General features: G+C 43.1%; 1 protein-coding gene across 10 annotated transcripts; it reads right to left on the bottom strand.

Moving 5' to 3' along the window:
- Positions 1-152: 152 nt before the first annotated feature.
- AP3M2 (adaptor related protein complex 3 subunit mu 2) lies at positions 153-18924 on the bottom strand. Of its 10 annotated transcripts, none has more exons than XM_045399088.3 (10): positions 18521-18705; positions 17213-17271; positions 16789-17133; positions 13627-13798; positions 8937-9074; positions 6174-6259; positions 5772-5905; positions 3982-4189; positions 3541-3685; positions 153-2387 (listed from the first exon to the last, which is right to left on the bottom strand). In XM_045399088.3, the coding sequence occupies exons 3-10, from the start codon at positions 17059-17061 to the stop codon at positions 2287-2289; spliced, it is 1257 nt and encodes a 418-aa protein (XP_045255023.1). In that variant the 5' UTR covers positions 17062-17133; positions 17213-17271; positions 18521-18705; the 3' UTR covers positions 153-2286. The 10 variants fall into 10 exon arrangements, with proteins under 10 accessions (XP_045255023.1, XP_065375217.1, XP_005563254.1 ...); XM_065519145.2 differs by having other exon boundaries at positions 17213-17305; positions 18663-18705; XM_005563197.5 differs by having other exon boundaries at positions 18663-18705.
- Between the last annotated feature and the right edge of the window lie 4138 nt (positions 18925-23062).

Below are 23062 nucleotides of genomic sequence, written 5' to 3'. Positions count from 1 at the left end.
ACTGAAACACATGCTTTAGGTCTGCTGGCTGGAGAGGACAGAAGCGGTAAGATCCTCCCAAGTCGATGAGTTCCTTACTCACTGCTTCTACTGAGGTGTGAGTGGCATAGCATTATTGTTAGTTCTGGTAACAAACCACTTAGGACATAGAGGACTGGTGAAACTCAACTTTATTAAACTTAAACAGAGAAGCTACTTCTGCACATGTTAAACACACACGGAACCGAACAGCTTGATGGAGACACCCTACACTGCTTATGCTGACACTGCAGGGATGGTGGTGGCGATGCCTGCTTCACTCCATGGTCTGCACCACATGTGACAGGACAGTTATTTCATCTATGCTTACACCTGCAGGTCCTTTACTCTAGAAACACTCTATATATATCTTCTTAGGTGCTTCCCTTGAAACAGGATGAGTTCTAGAGGAAATAAAACAGCTGCACTTAAAAACCTAGAAATATTCAGGGACCAAGATTAGTTGTTCCGTGACCTAGGAAACCTTAGGATCCTGTAGGTCCCTCAGGAGAAGTGCTTCCAAGTACTCGGGAATTGTGGGGCAGAGATGATTCCCTTTCCGTGGTGGATGTGTATGTCACTCCAGGACAAATTGCGGAGTGATGGAATGTGGAACACATCCGGTTGTGTCCAGTACACTTTATCCCAGAGGAAAATCACAAAGCAACACAACTCTGCAGCAAAAACTAGTCCCAAAGTCGGAAGATAAAACTAGCAAAAACTTTGCACAATATTTAGAGAAAAGCTCTAGGGTGTGGAGAGTATGGGTCTTCCTTTTTCTCCATGCACAAAGCAGAGCACAGTATCATTCCTTAAGCTATACTTAAACGAAAAACCTTTTGTATACATATATAAATAGTAATAGATACACTGAACTAGGACAAAAATGAGCCACTGGGAAAGCAAGCCCAAGGTATCCCTTTAGTTGCCATGTTTCTTAAACTGGGTTGCTTACACCCATGATCAACACAGTCCATCTTCCTATAGCACTGATTTTATTCAGAGATTTAGGGGAAATGTTTTGTCTTAGAATGAAAAGGGACTGGTAGATATTAATGAATACATGATAGAGTACAAAAGAAAAGACTGTGAGGAAATAACTTTACCAAGCAGCTTCAAGGATCAACCACACCCTCGATGGTAAGCTTTCTCTTTTCCTAGGGCAACAGACGGAAAAAGTTTCCAACCAACGGGAAGGTTAGGATCTGGTACCAGTCCAGCACTGACAAATGGAGATACGAGCTCACTCACTCACAGCCGTGCCCACCTTCATGGGAAGAGTTGGCCCTCTCTACTCCAGTACGATGACACACAATCCCTGGCTGCACTGGGGATTATGAGATTGGCTTCTCTGAAACTCTCCTACTTTTAAAAAATCCTGTGGAAGGATCAGGTAACAGGAAAATGGCTGGTGAATTCTGTAAAAGGAATTGAGTAGAACTGTTTTGGGTTAGAAAAGAAGCATTTTAGGCAGCCACCATGGGAAGAAGGCGGGTCACCTTCTCACTGAAGACAAGAGACCAAGTGCTGATGGACAGCAACAGGCAGGCAGTGTCTAAAAACTAGTCCGATACCATCATGGTCTTCGAGGGAAAATCTGATTTCACCGGGGTTTCCATGTCAATAGTGGACTCAAATTTAAAAAGCCTCCAGTCCATTTCCAGAAGTACAAGTGTTTTCTACATGAGTAGAGGAATGAGAAAGAAACCAACTCAACTCTTTCCTTCCCAGCCCTCCTTAAAGTAGAGTCTGACCACTTTTCTTGCCAATCTTTCATTTCAGTGTCTCCTCCTAACTCCTTTATTTCTTTTTCCTCTTTCTTCTCCTTCATAGATCAGATCCTTAACTGGTCTTTCCTTGACTAACATTCATTTTCTTCCCATCTTTCTTTTTTTCTAATCTTTCTACCTTAAAAATCAACAAAGAAGTATTTCATTGGCTTTAGATAATTAAAGCCAAGCAAGCTAAACAATGCTGGTCTTTTCTATAGAAACCATGTTTAAAATGGTTACATAAGCACCAAGCTTCCTACCCCCATCACACACCTCGTCCTTGAGAACTGGTGTTGCTGTGTTTCAGTTCCATCCAGTTCTCCCTGGTGACCTTTTCCTCCCTTGATTAGTTCCATGGCACTGAAGGCTAAGGAAAAAAGGGAGCGGGTGGGTCCAGGAGGGGACTGACCTAGGAGACAGGCTGATTTTTTTTTTACTTTTAGACAAGTAAGAAATGAAAAAGTGTGCAATACTATTCCCTCTGCAAATGCTCCCTTCAGGTTCGAACTTGGAACTTTCCAGCTTTGGTCATGTATTTTATGCCCTTAAAGGGTTTGTACTTTTCTCCATACATATCCAGACGATTCACCTTGAGTCCTAGAAAGGAGGGAGAGAGGGAAAATAGACATGAGAATTATTCAAAAGGAGCAGGTTACCTGTTTCTGTTCACTTCAATACACTGAGGTCAGTGGGACCGAAGTCGCTGTGACAGGGAACCACTTATGCAGAGCAGATGGATTCTCCAGTCTCAGGACAGATACAGCAAAAAAAAGGCTCCAACAGACAAGCTACCTGTGAGAAGACCTGTCCCTAAAGTGGAAAGGGCACAAAGTGATGTGCAGACTGAAATGAGGATAAGGAAAAAATTAGACCACTGCATGATTTTTCTCAAATTATTGGACTGAATAAATGAATTAATAACAAAACAAATGAATAGTGAAGTAAATTATAACTAAAGGAATTAACAATGAAAGTGATAATAAATGAATGCTTCCTAAGTATTCTCACTAGACTAAGCCAAAAATATTTTATACTGTATACAGCTTTATAGTTTATCGTTTTAAGATGGAAGAGCTTATATGTTAAATGAATTCCAATCACTTAAATTGTATAAGGCCCGTTTGTACAGAAAAACAGAAACTTCATATAAAGCTAAAATCATCTCCTTTCCACATCACAGAGTTATTCTAAGGATTAAAAGAGAAAACACATGAAAAGAGCTTAAAACAGTGCCTGGAACATAGTAAATGCCCCCAAAGTGGGAACTGATCACTATCGTGTTAAGGTCGGCACAGACTATAGTGAACTGACCTGGAAAGGCCCAGTCATTCCAAAATAGAAATAAGAGCAAACATGAAAGTCTTCTGAAATCAGGAGAAAGGAGTGGAAATTACTCTTCAGTTGTAGCTGAGAATGCACATGCATTCTCATACTGAAAACCTTGGGAACCTGAAATGAACAACCCTAAGATGATCCAAAAATGGCTGGTGAACACTTTCTTCTACCAGTACTGTTTCTTTCTCAGTGTGTCTCAGGCACTTTTATTCAGGTCACTTATGCCAACTTCAAAGGAAGGATTGTAAATTTTCCCAAGAAACGTGCCATAAAAGATGTTACTAAAGATTGCATATCAGGTAATGAAACTAAACCTTGTAAACAGGAAGCCCAGAAAAGTCTCCTGGTGCCTGCGCCGTGTGGCAGAAAGCCATTTTTGTTCCCTTTGGAGCCTCTCGAGCTCTGGGTCACTTACCAGAAATGGCCAACTGCTGGATCTTAAACTGCAGGTTAATTGTGGGATTTTCATCTGGTTTGGAAGCTCCAGCCTGAAGACTCATGGTCCCCTTCAAATTTGGTGGCTTTTGTGGATTTATTTTTCCTACATCCCAAGACAGCATCTTCAAGGAAAATAAAAATGGAGAAGCGGTCTTTCCAAAAAATAGTTACAGCAGAATCCTGCATTTGAGGTGGCTGAGATCTAAACTCAGGGCACCTGTCCACAACATTATAAGCTGCCTCTGGGTATCTTTCCATTGAGAATCCTATGTGTTACTGTTATCTCGCAGTTTAGAAAACAAGGTCCCTTTGATTCATCTCACCTTCCAAACAAGGTCTAGAGTCTACGCAGAGAGCCTGCAGACTGGTTTCTGCTTAAGTTAACATCAGCAATTCAAGATGTCCTGCTCATCCCTACCTTTGTGACTGGGTCGAATGTGTGTGTCCCCTGTGATGGAGTAAGGCTCATGTTCAGGACCCCCTTGGGCATCTGGCTGGTGACAGTCACTCCCTCGATGGTCTTCCCCATCGTCTGCTTGGGTCCCACCGTTATTTCAAAGCGTCCAAGGGAACTACTGTCCCGGAAACTGATGTTATGTTTGACATACACTGGGATTGCAACCAGACTGGAAATGAGAGACAAAGAGCCATTTCATTTGTGCACTGGGAAAATAGTAGTTCTCTCTTCTTTCTGCCTGTGGGTAGCTTCTTCTCCCTTAACTGTGTCCTAACTTTTTATCTGAAAAAATAAACAGAAAAAAACCCCAGTAATCTATTTTTTTCTTTTTGAAAAGCTAAAATACTGTCTAGTAAGTAAATTAACTTTTCTAAATGACTCTGAATAATATAAACAAAATCAAAGAGTATACTACTATGAGAAAGGCATAATGTACAAAAATGTACTGTCATTATGACTCTGTTTTTAACTTGTAACATGTGACCAATCATCATTTGCACTGGGGAGAATAATATTCATAGCTCAAGGGCCTTTTATAATTTTTTTCTTTTTTTTTTTAGACAGGGTCTGGCTCGGTCACCCTGGTTGGAGTGCAGTGGCATGATCATAGCTCACTGCAGCACTCGACTTACCAGGCTCAAGTGATCCTCCCACCTCTGCCTCCTGAGTAGCTGGGACCACAGGCACACAACATTGTGCCCCGCTAATTTTTACTCTTTTTTTTTTTTGTAGAGGCAGGGTTTGGCCATGCTGCCCATGCCTGGTCTCAAACTCTTGGGCTCAAGTGATCCTCTTGTCTCTACATTTTAGGATGCTTTCATCTGACCTCATCTGGTCCTTACAAAAACCCCACAAGGTAGGGTAGGCTGTCATGATTTGACAGAAGAAAAGGATTCAGAGAAGTCAAGGAATAATCCTGAAGTAATAACAGTTCCTAACATTTATTGAGTACTTCCTGTTTGCCAGTCACTATGCTAAATGGTTTATATCCAGTTAACCCCTACCGTGTTTAATCCTCCCAGTAAGTATGAAATAGATATTGCTACTGTAACTATGCAGTAGGTACTGATTTTATAGGTCAATACTGATGTCCTTATACTTAACTGAGATTAAGTAACTTGCCCAAGGTTCTAAGACTGAAGATAGAGTTTAAGTCCAGGGAGTCTGATTTCAGAGGCTGCAGCCTCAAGCACTCAGATATTTTCCCAAATGATTCACTCCACATCACACGGGAAGCGACTGGTGGCTCTGAGGCCTCCTGACTCTCTTCTGTCTGCATACCTTATACTATTCAAAACTGCTTCCAAAAGCCTTTAGATTCCAAATTAAAGAGAATGTTCAAGACCAAAAATCACTGCATTTTATGCTTTTTCATAGCATAACTTCATGCTTCTTTTAGATCAGGGACATTGAACATAGTATGCCCAGATTCCGATTTGAGAAAATAATGTTCTTGTTTAGACACATAACAACAACAAAAATAACAGCAAACTTAATGAGCACTTCTTTGTGTTAAGCACTATTCAGATTCTCTTATTCAATATTCAGAACTTTTACTATTTTCAATTTACAGATGAGAAAAGAGATACATAGAGGTTAAGCAACTCACCTGAGATTACCCAATTAGTAACCACAGAAGCTGGAATGTGAACCCACGTAACTCTAGAGCCTGAGTTCTTAATCACTACAGATATGGTTTCCACATACACGTACATACACAGATTCCATTCTTAATTATAAGAGCTGCTTACTTCTGTGCACTGACATGGTAAGACAGCAGGCGGAAGTTTCCATCAGGAGGGATGAAGGAGAGGATGCGCTCAGATTCCCAGCGCTTGAAACGAACACAAGGATGGAAGCTGACATCATCCAACAACCTAGGGTTCTACAGTCACCAGGAGAGGAGAAGCAAGAAGTGGGCATTAAATACCCGCTGTGCTTTCAGGAAAGCAATTTAAATGCCATTTTTTATTAAAACACACACCACACACACACAGAAATCATGTGGTAACTTCTAGAAAATTCAAGCCTGAGACAAGCCTCGTGGCTGTCCTAATTATTTTTTCTTGTTCTATTCCATTCCCACTGCTCTGTCTTTCCAGCAGCATTTAATTTCTCATCCCAAGAACTCAATCTCTGGCCCAGGATTTTACCATGAAGGAAAGTGTAAGATCCGGCATGCCAGTCAGCTTGACACAGGCATCAATCACCCCCTGGATCTCAGCAGTAATTGTGGAGCCTGAGACAGGAATAAGACAAAAAGAACAGATTACTGAAACCTTCTCTGTCCTTCTCAACAAACTTACCTCCTCTCTCCTTCTTTTCCTCTCTCCCTCCCCTTCCTCTCTCTCCCTTTCTTTCCTTCTGTCTAGCCATCCAATTCATTTATACAATCCATCTATCCATCATTCTGAACACTTAACAACTGCATATCAAGTATGAGACACTATGGTGAGGAAATGGTGATAAAAAGATTAATGAGGTAGTTATTAGCCTAAAGGAGTTTTCAGTCTAGTATCAGAATTAAACAGAGCACCATTATTTTAGCCAACAGTTCAGAAAACTTCCTATCAGAAACTGTTCTCCCTAAGGTCGCCAGTGAGCTCTGCTGCTATAGTGAGTGGCCACTCCCGGTCTCTATCCTACAGGTCCTCTCTGTGGCATGTGTCACTGTCGATCACTTCTGCCTTCTCAAACATCCCTTCCTCCTAACCTTTCCTGGTGTCCTCCTATTTTCCCAGCTCCTCTTCCTCAGTGTCTTCGGCAGGTTCTCTTTCTTTGCACATCCCTTAAATGCTTTTTCAGTTCTGAACTTCTATTTTCTTTCACTTTACACACTCTCCTGGGTTATTTTGCCTACTTCCCAAGGCTTCAATGTTCATTTACAGCCTATTATTACCTATTCTTTTTTCAAGTTCAGCCCCAATCCTGCCTAATGGACATCTCCACTTGGATGTCACTGAGGCACATGTCAGAAGTGAGTCCATTCTCTCACGCCCTGAACCCGGTGCTCCCATTTCCCCACCTGTGTGATGGCACCATCTATCCGGCTGCCTAAGCCAGAAACACAGACACATTCCTGACGACGTCCACTTCCTCTGCCCACATCCAGCCAATGATCAGCTCCTCTCTTTTCGAGGACTCACCTCTCTCTGGTCTGTGCATTCTTCTCTGTCCTCATTGCACTATGGACGTCTATGTTTTGGGCCTGGATTTCAGCCTCCTAGCTGCTCCCTGCCTTCAGGCCCACCCCACTTTAGACCATTCTTCACACAGCAGCCAGACTCATCGCTCTAAACTACAAGTCTCATCAAGTCACTCCCCAACTTAAAACTCTTCAATCACTCACATCTGCCCTCCTTAAACTGGCAGGCAAGGTTCTTCATGATCTGGCCATATATATTTTACATTTTCGTTGAGGTAAAACAGTAAAATGTAAAAATCTTAAAGTGTACAGCTCAATGAATTTTTAAATATATATATTTATGCAAATACTAGCTACAGCAAGATACGGAACATTTTCAGCATCCAAGAGCTCCCTCTTACCCATCCCAGGTAATCCACATCCCCAAAATTCTGACTTCTATTACCTTAGACTAAATTGCATCTGTTTTCAAACTTCATATACATGTAATCCCACTGTCTATAATCTTATGCATCTGATTTTTTGCTCAATATTGTGATGTTTGCGCATACTTTGCTCCCAAATCCACACATCTTAATAACTTCATTTCATTCCACCGATGAAGCATAAACACCTCCACCTCTCTGTTGTGTTTTGCTCAGGGGTGGGTACCTCTCATATGCTCCACCTTTTTACCTTCCTCTTTCCCTCACTAGACTAAACTAAGCTTTCTGCAGCTGCAGACTATGTCTTATTCATCATCGAGTGCCCACTCTCTAGCACTGTGCTATGATGCAAGTTTTCAATAAGCATCTGTTGAACGAATAAGTTCACTAATGTGAAGAGGTTTCTTTTTAATTAAAAACAGGGTCTTACTATGTTGCCCAGGCTAGAGTGCAGCTGTTATTCACAGGCATAATCATAGCTCATTGCAGTCTCCAACTACCAGGCTTAAGTAATCCTCTCGCCTCAGCCTCCCAACAGTTGGGACTACAGGCACATTACCACCATGACTTGCTTCTACAAATTCTGAAGCTCTAGGACTTCTAGTCATATTTACCTAATTCAGAATACATAGAAAAGGCGGCACCCTGAATTTTGTGATTACAACTTTAGTTCTGCCATCAAAACTGGAAGCCACTTTCAAGAAGGAAATTTAATCAATAAGAAAGTTAATTTGTTACTTCTTTTTTTTTTTGAACAGGGTCTTGCTGTTGACCAGGCTGGAGTGCAGTGTCATGATCAGGCCTTACGGCAACCTCAACTTCCCAGGCTCAAGCAATCCTCCCACCTCAGCCCCTCACGAAGCTAGGAATACAGGCATGAACCACTACACTCAGCTAATTTTTTTCACTTCTTATAGAGATGGGGTCTCACTATGTTGCTCAGGGTCTCACTATATTGCTCAGGCTGGTCTTAAACTCCAGGGCTCAAGCAATCCTCCTGCCTCGGCTTCCCAAAGTGCTGGGATTACAGGCATGAGTCACTGCATCTGGCCTGTTACTTCTCTTTTTTATTCAAGACGTTAGTATTATGATGCAGACCAGGATTTATTTCATACTTTCACTTGCTTTTATTTCACCAATAAAGCAAGTGAAAGTATGAAATAAATCCTGGTCTGCACCATAACACTAACGTCCATTCCCAGTACCCAGCACAGTGCCTGGCACAAAGTAGGCACTAAATTAAAGTGCATGACCTTGAATGGGGGTTAATTCTGAAACTATAAGCATTATATGAAAGAGGCCCCTTTCTCTTTTCATATTTCTGAGAACATATTAAAAGCACCTACCTGATTTATCAATAATTGCATCAATCTCTTCAATCACATCAAAATAGGCCTCATTGTTGGTGTATTTCACCCCAGTCCGTCGCCAAGGCACCACTGACAGCTGCCCAGTGGGAAGTTGGTCACCCACATTGGTGCTTCCTGAGACAATTAATATTACTGTATTTTAAGACCATTTTGACTCTAGAAACCACAGAACACCTCCCTGGAAGTTTCTATGCTCCCATTATTCATGCACTCAATTGAATAATTTTTTAAACATAAGATGAGATTTTCCCCAACTTCCATATAGGGTAACTTTGTCTATTTTTAAAACCTCTTGTTGCCATCTGGTCTGCCTCTTCAAACAGAATAAAGGTTTAAGAAAAAGTTACCTGAGAAACAGATATCATATTTTGGTTTTGAAAGTAACCTGAACTTAGTATCTCAGATTCCACAATAGCTTACAGTTTAAATAATGTATTGGCTTTCAGTAGAGTTGGTAATCTACATATAGATATAAAAATTTCATGGGTAAAAACAGTATTTGAGCCTGAGGTAGGTTCTTAGGTACATTTATGGTAGGTATTAAAATGTACATATCAACATGATCTGTCTCATTCCTAAGTTCCAACACTGAAACTTAGGAATAGAATACAAATTTGATCTCTCCCTGTCTTTTAAGAATTGTAGATCAATTCCTTCACTAGTTTTTTCCTTTATAGGCATAATTTTTTTTTTAATTCAAAAGGTTTTATACCGACACAATAAAATACATTAATTTAAATTCTATTTCCTTCTTCCATTACCTGGATCCTTTTATTTTCTGTCTTTAAAAAAATTTTTTTTGAGATAGAGTCTTGCTCTATTGCCCAGGCTAGAGTGCAGTGGTATAATCTTGGCTCACTGCAACCTCTGCCTTCTGGGTTCAAGCAATTCTCCTAACTCAGCCTCCCGACTAGCTGTGACTACAGGCGCGCACCACCACGCCCAGCTAATTTTTGTATTTTTAGTAGAGACGGGGTTTCACTATGTTGGCCAGGCTGGTCTTGAACTCCTGACCTTGTGATCCACCTGCCTTGGCCTCCCAAAGTGCTGGGATTACAGGTGTGAGCCACCGTGACCAGCTAAACAAAATTTTTTAAGAGATAGGGTCTTCCTATGCTGCCCATGCTGGAGTGCAGTGGCTATTCGCAGATACAATCATAACTCACTGCAGCCTTGACCTCCTGGGCGCAAGTGATCCTCCCACCTTAGCCTCCAGAGCAGCTGGGACCACAGGCATGCGCCACCATGCCTGGTTAATTTTTGTATTTTTTTGTAAAGACAGGGTTTCGAAACCATCTTGGCCAGGCTGGTTTCGAACTCCTGTACTCAAGTGATCCTCCCACCTCGGCCTCCTAAAGTATTGGATACAGGCGTGAGCCAAAGTGTCAGGCCCATTTCAACTTTTCAAAAGTGGTTCTTAGATACCCTCTTCTAGATTAAAGTGAGATACAGGCTTAACTAACTTCATAATATTCGTAAATGATTAGGCACTAACAAAGCTTTCAAGGCTTAAAATGAACTCAGAATACTGAAGAAACCACCAACTTTGTTTCCTTAAAAAGAGGAACTATGTATTAAAATGTATCATCAAGATATAATAATCAAAGCAGTCTAGGGAAAAGGCAAGAAAGCCTGAAAACAGACCAAGAATCCACAATGACAGGACAAGATAGAAATGTCATTCTAAAACAGGGGAAAAGGATAAATTACACAATGGTGCTAGGACAACTATTTTGAAGAAAGAAACATTATTGTACACCAAGATAATTTTCAAATGGATTAAATAATTAAATCCAAAAATAAAATCACAAACTAACTAGAATAGACATTTGAAAAAGATCTTCCCTTCTCTGAGATCAAAAAGACATTCTCCTGCTTTTGTCTAATAATTATAAAGTTTGTGTTTAGCTCCTTAACCTAGCTGGAATTTATTTTGCGTATAGTATGAAGTGGAGGGACTTAATTTTTTCCATATTGAAGCTGACTGTCCTAACACAATATAGTTAACAACTGGCCCCTGGTCCGCTGATTTGATAAATGACCACATCTATCTACACCAAATTCCTATAAAAGCAAGAGTCGGTTTCTGGACTCTTTTATCCCAGTGATCTATCTGTCTGTTACTGGACAAATACCAAATTTTAAAAACTACCCAAACTTCATACAGATTGAGTAATCTTTATCTGAAATGTTCGGGACCAGAAATGTTTCAAATTTTGGATTTTTTAAAATGTTGGAATATCTGGATTATACCAGTTGAGCATCCCAAATTCAAAAATCTGAAATCCTCCAATGAGCATTTCCTTTGAGTGTCACGTCAGTGTCCAAAAAGTTTTGGATTGTAGAGCATTCTGGATTTTGGATTTGGGATGTTCAACCTGTAATATATCTTACATTACATTTTATAGGACACATTTTATCTTTCCGCTTTTTAAAAATATTATTTTCAGGCCGGGCGCGGTGGCTCAAGCCTGTAATCCCAGCACTTTGGGAGGCCGAGACGGGCGGATCATGAGGTCAGGAGATCGAGACCATCCTGGCTAACATGGTGAAACCCCGTCTCTACTAAAAAATACAAAAAACGAGCCGGGCGAGGTGGCGGGCGCCTGTAGTCCCAGCTACTCGGGAGGCTGAGGCAGGAGAATGGCGTAAACCCGGGAGGCGGAGCTTGCAGTGAGCTGAGATCTGGCCACTGCACCCCAGCCTGGGCGACAAAGCGAGACTCTGTCTCAACAAAAAAAAAAAAAAAAAAAAAAAAAATATTATTTTCAAAACTCTCTTGGGTCTTGTAGGATGTCTACTGTATGAATATTTGTCTTGTGTACTATACAAACTTAACCTGTAGTGATATTTAACAGGGCAAATCTTCCCAACAACCCCTTTGTAATTATTTTTCAAAACTGTCCTGGCTATTCTTGCAATATTTATGCTTTTAAAATGCATTTTTCAATCAGTTTGTAAAATTCCATGAATATGTTCGTTTATGCATTAAACAAGACCCAAAATGTAAAACCTTAATGAAACAGAATGATTAATTTGATTAAATCAAAACATTTAGAATGTGGCTAAACTACACCAGAACAAAGCTAAATCACAAGTGACAGATTGTAAGAAAATATCTGTAATGCAGTAATCAAAAGACATGAAGATCTCCCATAAAAGAGATTATTTTAAATCCATATGAAAAAAGAAAAACATTTCAACAACAAAAAAATGAACAAAGGACATGAAAAGGTAATTCACAATAGAGGGAAAACAGTCAATAAATACTTGAAAAGATTTTAGTCTCCTTAATAACAAAAAATGACTGTGTAAATATAAGATATCAATAAACTATCAAATTGCCAATGTTTCTAAAAAATTATTAATGACAATTTGACTATAGCACTTTGAAATTGTTACTGAAAGTATAAATTGGCCTAACTTTTCTGGAGGGCTACACATTATGGTACTTAAAATGTATACGCCCCTTGACACAGCATTGCTACCTCTACTACTTAAAAGAAATCATCCAGATGTGCACACCAAGGTTCAAGTATAAGAATGGTAATCTTTATTATTTAAAAGAACAAAAATATCAGTAACATCTTAATTAGGGATTCAGTAAAAACTGAAAAACTTTGGGTCCACACATGAAAGAAAACTGTAAGTTATTAAAAATGAAGGCCAGGCGTGGTAGCTCCCACCTGTAAGCCCAGAACTTTGGGATCACTTGAGGTCAGGCGTTCGAGACCAGCATAGTCAACATGATGAAACCACATGTCTACTAAAGAATACAAAAATTAGCTGGGCATGGTAGCGTGTGCCTATAATCCCAGCTACTAGGGAGGCTGTGGCAGGAGAATCACTTGAGCCCGGGAGGCAGAGGTTGTAGGGAGTTGAGAGCGCACCACTGCACTCCAGCCTGGGCGACACAGCAAGACGCCATCTCAAAAAAAAAAAAAAAAGAAAAAAGAAAAAGAAAAAAAAAGAACAAGAACCATGTACAAGACATCATCATGGGATAATGTTCATAAAATATTATATGTTAAAAGTGTGGTGGGATTAAGAGTGATTTTTACATTCTTTGTGCTTTTCTGTATTTCTGAGGTTTTTACAATAATCATGTGTTTCTTCTGTAATCAGAAAAAAATATTTTTAAAGAACATTTCATTTTGTCATCAAAACCAGGGTATTTTCCACAAAGCAAAAATATTATTTCAGGTTGTACTCAGTTTACAAGAGTGGCCAGGTGCGGTGGCTCACGCCTGTAATCCCAGGACTTTGGGAGGCTGAGGCAGGTGGATCCCCTGAGGTCAGGAGTTTAAGATCAGCCTGGTCAACATAGTGAAACACCATCTCTACTAAAAATACAAAAATTAGCTGGGTGTGGTGGTGCATGCCTGTAATCCTAGCTACTCAGGAGGCTGAGGCAGGAGAATCACTACGACCCAGGAGGCAGAGGTTGCAGGGAGCGAAGATCACGCCACTGCACTCCAGCCTGGGTGACAGAGGGAGACTCTGTCTCAAAAAAAAAAAAAAAAAAAAAAATCTACAAAGAGCAAAATTAAAACACTGGGACACCTGAGATCCCCAAAGACAAACACTCAAAACAATGTGTGACACTGGACTAAGTCACTCAGGCTGCAGGATAGCCACTCTCTATCGGTTTCCCCCTCTGCCATACCTGTGATGGTGTTGACAACTGTTCGAAGGATAGTGGGAGGCTTTATGAGTTCTTTAAGAATGTTCGACTCGGTAGCCAATGGAAAACCATTGTCAAGCATCTCTTCCAATACCTCATAAACCACAACCACATTGTCTTTGATCACTGGCTCTGAACAGACTCCAAAATAATCCTGATGGAGATAGAATACATGCATTGATCACTCAGATACTGTAAAATAAATAAATAAATAAATAAATAAATAAATAAATAAATAAAAAGAATGTGCCTACAGAGAATTAAGGATCTGGCCTGTCCATGTGTTACTGTGCTACTCTTCTACAATGAGGGAATGCAGCATAACCATAGTTCTCCTAGGCAGTCTGTTTGGTAGAGAGCACTAGACTGGCTTATGGTACTACTGTGATTACTAGCTTCCTCTACAAACAAGAGGAACTTAAATCTTTGGGTTAATTTCCTCAACTTGATAAAATACACAGAATACAAAATTGAATCTTGATTATATATGCTTATGAACAAGAATTTGAAAGAATTACACAAAATAATACTTGATATAACAAAGAACAGTACATGAAAATCTTTACCCCTACTGTCGTGCTATTTCTTAATATTCATGCAGTGAATAAGAGTTGAGAGGGGAAAAAAATGAAATGAGGGGGACAAGCTAGCATACCTGAAAATCCCTCTGGATCATCTTTAAGATGCTAAGATTCCAAGAACTCTTTGTCCTTTTATTTAAAAGGCTACCGTTAGATGCTAAATTATCTGGATTGTGGGAAAGTACTGGATTTCAAACCCGAAAACCTAGATTATAATTTTGTCATTTGTAGATTAAGTCATGTTAACTAATTTTGATCTTGATTCTTTAATGGTATAATCAGGATAACACCATTGGAGGCACAGGGCTGTAAGAACTAGGCATGACTAATTAAGCACTAATGCTCATGAATGTACTTTGTAAACTATAAAGCACTACAAAATGGAATGTGTGATCTTTAGCAAGAAATGTTCATGGCCATTCAATGTTCCCTTCTAGCAACGTCAGTATGTCTTTTACAGGACCTCTGAGAGGGTCACAAAACCCTCCTGAACTCATAGAATGAAGGAAAACTTACCCCTTTTGAGAAAGTCCATTCTATTCATGAACAGCTCTGATCATTCCAAAGTTCGTTCTTTTGCTAAACTGAAATTTGCCTCCTAGCTCTGTTTTACAGAGCAAGTGTATGTAACAGCCCTGCAATTATTTGAAAACTATGAGTTTTCACTTCAGTTTTTTTCTTCTCAGAGCCACACTTTCAAGATACTTGTGCAGTTCATAATAAGGTATGGTTTCCAGGTTGTTTCACCATCTTTCCATTTCTTTGATATCCAAAACTGAACAGACTCTACTAGAGTCTAAATTACATTAGATAACGTCAATTATCTACAAGATTCCAATACCCAGGCCACCTAAGAGTCAGGAATATATTCCTAAAACAAAAAGATTTCCTCTTTTTAAGAGAAAAATTCTCATTTTGAATGAGAATTCAAAAGAAAAAAAAGTCACATATTTCCTTCCCAAGAGTGACTTATTTTTAAAAAATAAAACACCACTAGGTTTTATAAACCAGGCATCATGTGAACTAAGCAGCTGGAAAGGAGCCTCGCAATACGGCCAAGTGCTGCAGCCAGCCAGCGAGCCTGCAATTCTATTGCCAGGCTGCTCCTGACACATTCCGGTCCTGGAAAAATCATGTTGCTGGAAAGGACGCACATCAGAGAAGACCTGATAATCAGGATGTCCACTGACTTTTAACAAGTGCTTCAAATGTGACAAGCTCTGAAGTCTCAGACTTCCAAATTAGCACCTTTACTCTGCTTTCCCAAATTCCTCTGTGGTTTCAACTAGATCAAACAACTCTTCTCACTTCCTGTCTTGTAATAAGTTACATTAGTATGGCCATATGAAGCGGCTGTCAGTTCCACCAGTGGAACCGTTCATCTTAGAATGGGTAAAGTATCACATGCAGAAATCATAACAAGCCCTAGTTACAGTGGTTTAGGATCACAACTCCTGGGTTCTTCTAGTTCTTCCACATACTGGGCTTATCATACTTAGGTTTTCACTGCACAAAGGGGCTGGTATGCTGCATGAGAATTGAAATTCCAAAATAGTAGTACTATCAGAGAGTATTTGCAGGGGAAAACACAAAACGTATTTTAATTTTCTTGGGAAGGGAAGTTGTTCTAGACGTGAGTACAAGAGAAATCACTCTTTGACTTGCTTTTTAACTTTTATCATAGTATGTGAGTCCTCATTCTCTTCTCCAATTCCACAATTCCAGTGTTCATATGACTCATTCCAGACCTCATATGACACAGAACTTAAACCAAAGGGCCCCTGCTTCTCATTCGAGTTATGCATATAACCACAACAGTTAGAAGCTGAGTGGTTCTGTTGGGAGAAGGTTCCTGTGTGTGAATCCAGGGCCGGTGCAGTCTAAACTCCTGTGCTGCAAGTGGCATTGTGTCCTGCTATCACTGACCTCCCTTAGACACCACTCCCTAAGTTCTTAAAATCTATTCCTGAAGAAAAAGCTTAAAATGAAAACTGCCTCATAAAATGGCTCACTTAAATTCTTATAGGCACATGAGATTTCCCAATCTCATCTTTGCAAGCAGAGCTCATCAGTAGCACTCTCTCGCTAAAAAGAAACACCCCAAACCTGAGAACTAGTACAGGTTCGTGAATTACGCGACTGGGACAGTTAAATTAAGCATTGTTTAGCTTGTTCTACTTGTTCTTTTCTAAAACTTTACGCAATCACTTTCTGATGCAACTCAAAGCAACGCAGATAATAGGATCACGACCACCAGGCAAAAACAACCTAAACTCTAATTTGTGAGCAAAAAGTAGAATCAGAGCTACAAAGGCTATATACAGTCATCACAAATAGGTTGGCTTTCCCACGCAAGAGGTTCAAAAGTATTCCATTTGTCATTTTGTATGCAGCCAATTCAATAAATAGAAACCAGAAACTTATCAGATGGGAAAGGAAGTGAGTAATACCAGAGTTTTGATTTTTTTTTTTTAAGTTTCTTAATGGAGGCTTTATACAATGGAAACAGGACTATAAAGACACTTCACGGTTTACATATATGAACTTTCCCACATTCACGAACCTGAAATGTGTCCACCACTCGGTGAAGAAACTCAATGACAAACAGAGGGGGGACCTCCGTCTGGATCACAGCCACAAAAAAGATCTTGTGGCGGTAAACACTTAAGAGATAGTGGTGAGGGGTAGGGATAACTGGAGGCACATTTTCTGCCTCAGTAGCTCTCTCTTGCGCCTCAAAAAAGTAATCACAAACAGAACGGCTGACCACACTTTTCCAGTGTTTCTCCAGGAAAATGTCTCCAGAGGAGTTGATCAAGAAAAGACTATGAATCATGGTGGCGATTGTCAGTGACAGAAGAAAGCCTTTTTCAGTCTGAAAGCCTCAGGACTCTGTAAATTTTCAACCCTAAAAACAAAAGCAGCAATATTCAGTTCCATTCAACCAAAACGTCCTCCCCATCTTTTCCCAACAGTCCAAGACTTACCCATCTTTCAAGACCAGGCCCAATCTTCCCCTCCTGCATGAGCCTGAAGATAGCCCTCCCTTGAATTCCAAAGGATAATGATCAGCCATCTGACTGTCAATCATATACTCCCAGTTATCTTTACTATCGCCCGAATTGCATCCATTTAAAATAGTACTTAATCTGTGGGTGTCTATTTTCTCAACCAAACTGCAAGCTCCTTGAAGAAAAGGACCGTGCCTCATGTTTTGTGTTGCCTGACTGCAACACAATCAGAGTTCTTTGAAGAGGGCTTCGAAGAACACTGAGTTTGATGTCATGTTCTGGCAACAGCTCACGCATATACAAGAAATGTGCAGCTTAATAATACGATAGCCACTGTGGGACCACCGAGCACTTGAAAGGTAACTGGTGCGAACTGAGATGTGCTGTAAGTGTAAGACACACGACAAATTTGGAAGGCTTTGTATGAAAAAAAAATTCAAATCTTACCAATAATTTAATATTGATTATATGTTGTAATAATATTTTGGATATCCTGGGTTAATTCAAATATATTAAAATTAATTTAACCTGTTTTATTATTTTAAGGTGGTTACCAGAACACGTACAATTAGATATGTGGTTCGCTTTCCATTTCTGCCCGCCAGAATAGGTGGGAGAGGAATGGAAAGCTGCTCTTGGGGGTCTTTATTCATCCAATCAGATCTGTTCTCTGAGCACTCCTTAAGCACTTGTTAATGCAGTAAGACATTGGAGGCCTTTAAAAAGATCCCTTGGGGCTCCCACCTGTGACCCCAGCACTTAGGGAGGCCTCCGCGGGCAGATCGCTGGAGCTCAGGTCGAGACCAGCCTGGGCAATAGAGCGAGACCCCGCCTCCAAAAAAAAAAAAAAATTCCCCTGGGGGACAGACACCCCAAGGCCCTCAGGCGGTTGCATCTCTCCGGCGCCAGTCCCCAGGATGTGGCCATTCCGCGGACCGGCGCAGGTGGTCAAAACGCAGAGGCCTGCGGTGCCCAGCGCTGCCGGACGAGACGGCGGGAGAGAGGGACAGCCGGACAGCCGGGCATGCAAGGGAGAGGCGGCGGCCCAGGCGGGCGGTCCCTGGGCGGGCCCCGGCCCAGAGCCGGCGGCGACGGAGGCCGCGGGGCTGCGGGCGGGCAGGGGCCGGGCTAAAGGGGCACGCCTGTTCCCGGGTGAAGAGCTCAGGGGCGCCGGGCCGCGCCAGCGAGCGCACGTGCGCTGCCATGGCAACAGTGTCCCCTCCGCCCGCCGCCGCCGCGGCGCCGGAGCGGACCCCTCCCCGAGCCCTGAACCCGGCCCCTCACCTCTCCCTGCCGCGTCCCGCAGCCCTGAGAGGTCGCCCGGCGGTATCCTGAGATCCCGCCCCCGCGCCGCGCATCCCGGCCCCGACACTCTCGCGCCCCCTTCTGCCCCCGCCCCAGGCCCGGGGTCGTCACTACTCCTCACCCTGCCTAGCTGCTCACAGAGCCCACCGCTCCTAGGCGCGGACAGGCCCTGCCCCGCCCACCGCGCGCGCTGAGGCAGCCGCTCGCCCGCTGATTGGCCGACCCGGGAGCCTCGCGACCGCTCCGCCCACGATCTGCGCCTGAAGGCCGCTGATTGGGCATCTGGGAGCCGCTTCTCCCCTCTGATTGATCGCTGTTGGCGGCTTGCCCTGTTGTCGGGCTCGAGTACCCCGATTGGCCCTGTTGAGGCCCCGGTCATCTCCGATTGGTGCAGCTCTGTAGCCCCGAGCTCTGATTGGAGGTCGAAGACAGTGCGGGCCCGGTCGGCCCCAATCATCCAGTCACAAAGGGCTGGGGCGGCCGCTGCGCTCGGGTGATTGCGGAGTGCTCCTGGAGGGGGCGCTGGAGTATGTGTGTGCCGGGGCGGGGTGGCTTCCGGGCAGGAGTTGCTGACAGCACCTCGCGGGTGATAAATCCTGAGGGCAGCGACTACCCTTCGCTCCATCGGTGCCTTTGGGAAGAGCCGCCTTCTCTGTTGTACCGAGCCCTGGGTCAGGTCGACGCGGCTGGCGCTGGAGTCTCTGACGCCGAGCCCTGAACCCCTACTCTGGAGGCCCCTAGCCCCACTGGGCCGCGGCAGGGCGCCTACCCTCCAGAATCTCAGTTCCCAGACGGGGAGTGAGGGGCTGGACGGGTCTCTCCACTGCTTTGGAGACCTCAGGACTTGGATACGCTTTTGAGTGGTCCCAGTCGTCGTGATCAACGACGGCGTGGAGTGGAAGTCAGGACCAGGGGTCGCCCCAGTGTCGCAGGAAGTCAGGCCCAGATGCGGTGAGGCGTCGCCAGCCTTGGACCCAGCAGTGGACACTGGTGACAGTGGCGACCTCGCCGATGAGGGGTTCGCCCTCCCTGGCATTAGTTTTCACTTTGGTGAAATGGAGCGTGGGTGGCAGCTCCTCCACACACGAGCCCTTTGCTGAGGTGGTGCGGTGGGGGGTTCTCTCCACGCTTGCTAAGGGCAGACAGTTGGCTGACTTTGAACTAAGGAGAAAAGCCAGAAGCAAAATGGCAGAATGGTGTGACGCTGGTTGGGCTTAGGGACACTGGTGCCAGAGGACTTGGCTTGAATCCGCTCCAACACTTACAACCTGGGTGACGGTGAGAAGGAACTCCTCTAAACTTCAAGTTCCTCAGTTCTCAAATAAGGACGTGAATAGTACCTCCTCCTAGAGTTGTGAGGATTGAGTTAGAAAATGCTAGCAATTGTTATGCCCTAAGGAACAGCACACGATACGATAACACGTGATAATGTGTGTCGAAGGTGCAGAAATGCAGTCGCTGCTGTGAGCATCTCATTCATTCACTGAATTAACATTTGCCGAAAACCGCCAGGTATCGTCCTGTGCTTGATGCTAGAGATGCTGGAGACTGCTGTCACAGGCATTGTCCCTGTGGTTACAGGGCCCAGCAGGAAAGACAAATGAGAAGCAAGGGACTGCAATGCAGTGTGATGAATAAGGAACGCATAGCGGGTGGGAGGAGTGCTGTAGAGATGGCTGACCTAGAGTCAGGGAAGACCCTCTACCTTGAAACCTGAAAATGAGAATGGATCCCTCAAACGCAGGGATAGATGGACAGAGAAAAAAGTACATGAGGAAGGCTCTGGAGATGAGCAAGTTAAGTATAGCTGAGCTGGAATGGTAGGAAGAGTGCAGGGAGATGAGGCTGGAAAGGTAAGTAGGAGCCAAGTGGTTGCGAACCTTGGAATTGCTAATATTTATAAAACACTGTGCCATACACTGTGTTTTAAATTTGTAAGTACCATTCCATAAATATTTAGTGAGCTACCATGTGCCAGGCACTGTTCCAGTGCTTGGATACATAACACCAGTAAACGAAAGACAAAAATCCCTTGGGGCTGGGCGCAGTGGCTCACGCCTGTGATCCCAGCACTTTGGGAGGCCAAGGTGGGTAGATCACTTGAGATCAGGAGTTCAAGACCAGCCTGGCCAACATGATGAAACCCTGTCTCTACTAAAATTAATTAGCCAGGTGTGATGGCACGTGCCTGTGGTCCCAGCTACTCAGGAGGCTGAGACAGGAGAATCGCTTGAACCCAGGAGGCAGAGGTAGCAGTGAGCCAAGATTGCACCACTGCACTCCAACCTGGGCGACAGAGTGAGACTCTGTCTCAAAAAAAAAAAAAATCCGTGTCATAGTGAAGCTTATATTCTAGTGGAGGAAAGACAGATAATCAATAAACATAAGTAAAGTACATAGTAGGTTATAAGATGACATGGGCAATAAAAAGAAAAAAACTCTTATCAGGAGTGTTATGGGATTGGAGGGCAAATTACAGTTTTTAAGAGAGTAGTGAGAATAAGCCTCATTTAGAAGAGACATTAGCGCCAAGACTTGAAGAAGGCAGAGAGTTAACTATAGGGAGATCTCAGGGGAAAGCGTTCCAGGAAAGGGAACAGGCACTGCAAAGCCTGTAAAGCCAGAATGCTCCTGGGGAGTTCCTGGAGCAGGAAGGGTGACAGTGTGGCTGGAGTGAAATGAGCGCAGGGTAAAGGAGGAGACAAGGTTACAGGCTGGGTGGCCTGATCACACAGGGGCTAGAAAACTCTTTTAAAGATTATGGAGAGCCCATGGAGTGTTTGGACAAAGGGATGATAGGATCTGATTTATCAGTCATCTGGGTTGAGAAGACTGTGCAAGGAGACCAGTGAGGAGGCCGCTTCAGTGACCCAGGTGAGAAGTGATGGAGCTCAGACCAGGCTGTGGCCATGGAGGTGGTGAGGAGGAGGTGGACTGTGCATGAGTCTCCAGGAGGAGCCAGCTGGATTTTCAGATGGATGGGATGTGGGGAGTGAGAACAAGAGAGAAGCGAGGGCCACTGAGCTTCAGCATGGAGAAGGATAGTTTAATCAACTGAGACTAGAAAGACTATGGGTAGGCCAGGTGTGGTGGCTCACACCTGTAATTCCAGCACTTTGGGAGGCTGAGGCAGGTGGATCACCTGAGGTCAGGAGTTCGAGACCAGCTTGGCCAACATGATGAAACCCTATCTCTACTAAAAATACAAAATTTAGCCGGGTGTGGTGACGGGTGCCTGTAATTCCAGCTACTCAGGAGGCTGAGGCAAAAGAATTGCTTAAACCTGGAAGGCGGAAGTTGCAGTGAGCCGAGATTGTGCCACTGCACTCCAGCCTGGGCAATAAAGCAAGACTCCATCTCAAAAAAAAAAAAAAAAAGAAAGAAAGAAAGACTATGGTAGGGCAGGTTGGAAGGGAGAAAACTCAGGAGTTTGGTTTTGGACATGTTAAGTTTATTATATGTGTTAGTCCATTTTGCTTTGCTATAAAGCAGGGAGGTCCAATCTTTTTGGCTTCCCTGGGCCTCTTTGGAAGAATAATTGTCTTGGGCCACACATAAAATACAGTAACACTAACAATAGCTGATGAGCTAAAAAAAAAAAAAAAAATCACAAAGAAATCTGATAATGTTTTAAGAGAGTTTATGAGTTCGTATTGGGCTGCATTCAGAGCTATCCTGGGCCGCATGCAGCCTATTAGCCTCGGGCTGGAAAAGCTTGCTATAAAGGATTACCTGAGACTCAGTAATTTATAATAAATGTAAAAGAAGTTTATTTTGCTCATGGTTCTGTAGGCTATGCAAGCGTGGCACCAGCATCTGCTCAGCTTCTAGTGAGGCTTCAGGAAGCTTTCACTTATGGCAGAAGGTGAAAGGGGAGCAGGCAGTTGCATGGTGAAAGCAGAAGCGAGCGAGCGAGAGAGAGTGATAGAGAGGAGGTGCCAGGCTCCTTTAAACAACCAGCTCTCTTGTAAACCAACAGAGTGAGAACTCACTCATTAGCACGGGGAGGGCACCAAGCCATTCACAAGGGATCCACCCCCATGACACCTACTAGACCCACCTCCAAAACTGGGGATCACATTCCAACATAAGATTTGGAGGGGACAAACATCCAAACTATATCAATGTATCTGTGAGCTCCATTAGCTATCCAATTGATGTTGAGAAGGCAACTGGACATGTGAGTCCAGGGTTCAGGAGAGTGGCCTGAGCTTGAGATATAAATTTGGGTGTTTTTAGTACCTGGATATTTAAAGTAGTAGGACCTGTTGCGATGACTGAGGGAAAGAGCGTGGAGAGATAAGAGAACCAGATTCTAGGGGCTCTCCAAATTTAAGAGTTCACATAAGAGAGGAGGATCCGGAATCATGTAATTCCCCCAACTATAAAATGAATTACTGTTGTGATCCCCTTTTTGTAGATGAGGAAGGTGCAAAGACTGCTTAAATAACCTGCCTAAGGTCAAACAGCAAAACTGTGATTCAAGGACGTTGGAAGATCTGAGCAGAATGGCTCAGATTC

This window comes from Macaca fascicularis, chromosome 8 (genome assembly GCF_037993035.2).
Source record: "Macaca fascicularis isolate 582-1 chromosome 8, T2T-MFA8v1.1".
Lineage (NCBI taxonomy): Eukaryota > Metazoa > Chordata > Mammalia > Primates > Cercopithecidae > Macaca > Macaca fascicularis.
This window is presented reverse-complemented; position numbering and strand designations above follow the sequence as displayed.

Bases quoted from the DNA above. Each gene is read 5' to 3' on its own strand.
- AP3M2 (XM_045399089.3), bottom strand. From the start codon at position 18,920: ATGACCGGGGCCTCAACAGGGCCAATCGGGGTACTCGAGCCCGACAAC. The intron at 9,075-13,626 runs GTATGGCAGAGG...TAATTGTCTCAG, and splicing joins AGTTGTCAACACCATCACAG to GAAGCACCAATGTGGGTGAC. The intron at 5,906-6,173 runs GTAAAATCCTGG...TGGTGACTGTAG, and splicing joins ATCTTACACTTTCCTTCATG to AACCCTAGGTTGTTGGATGA.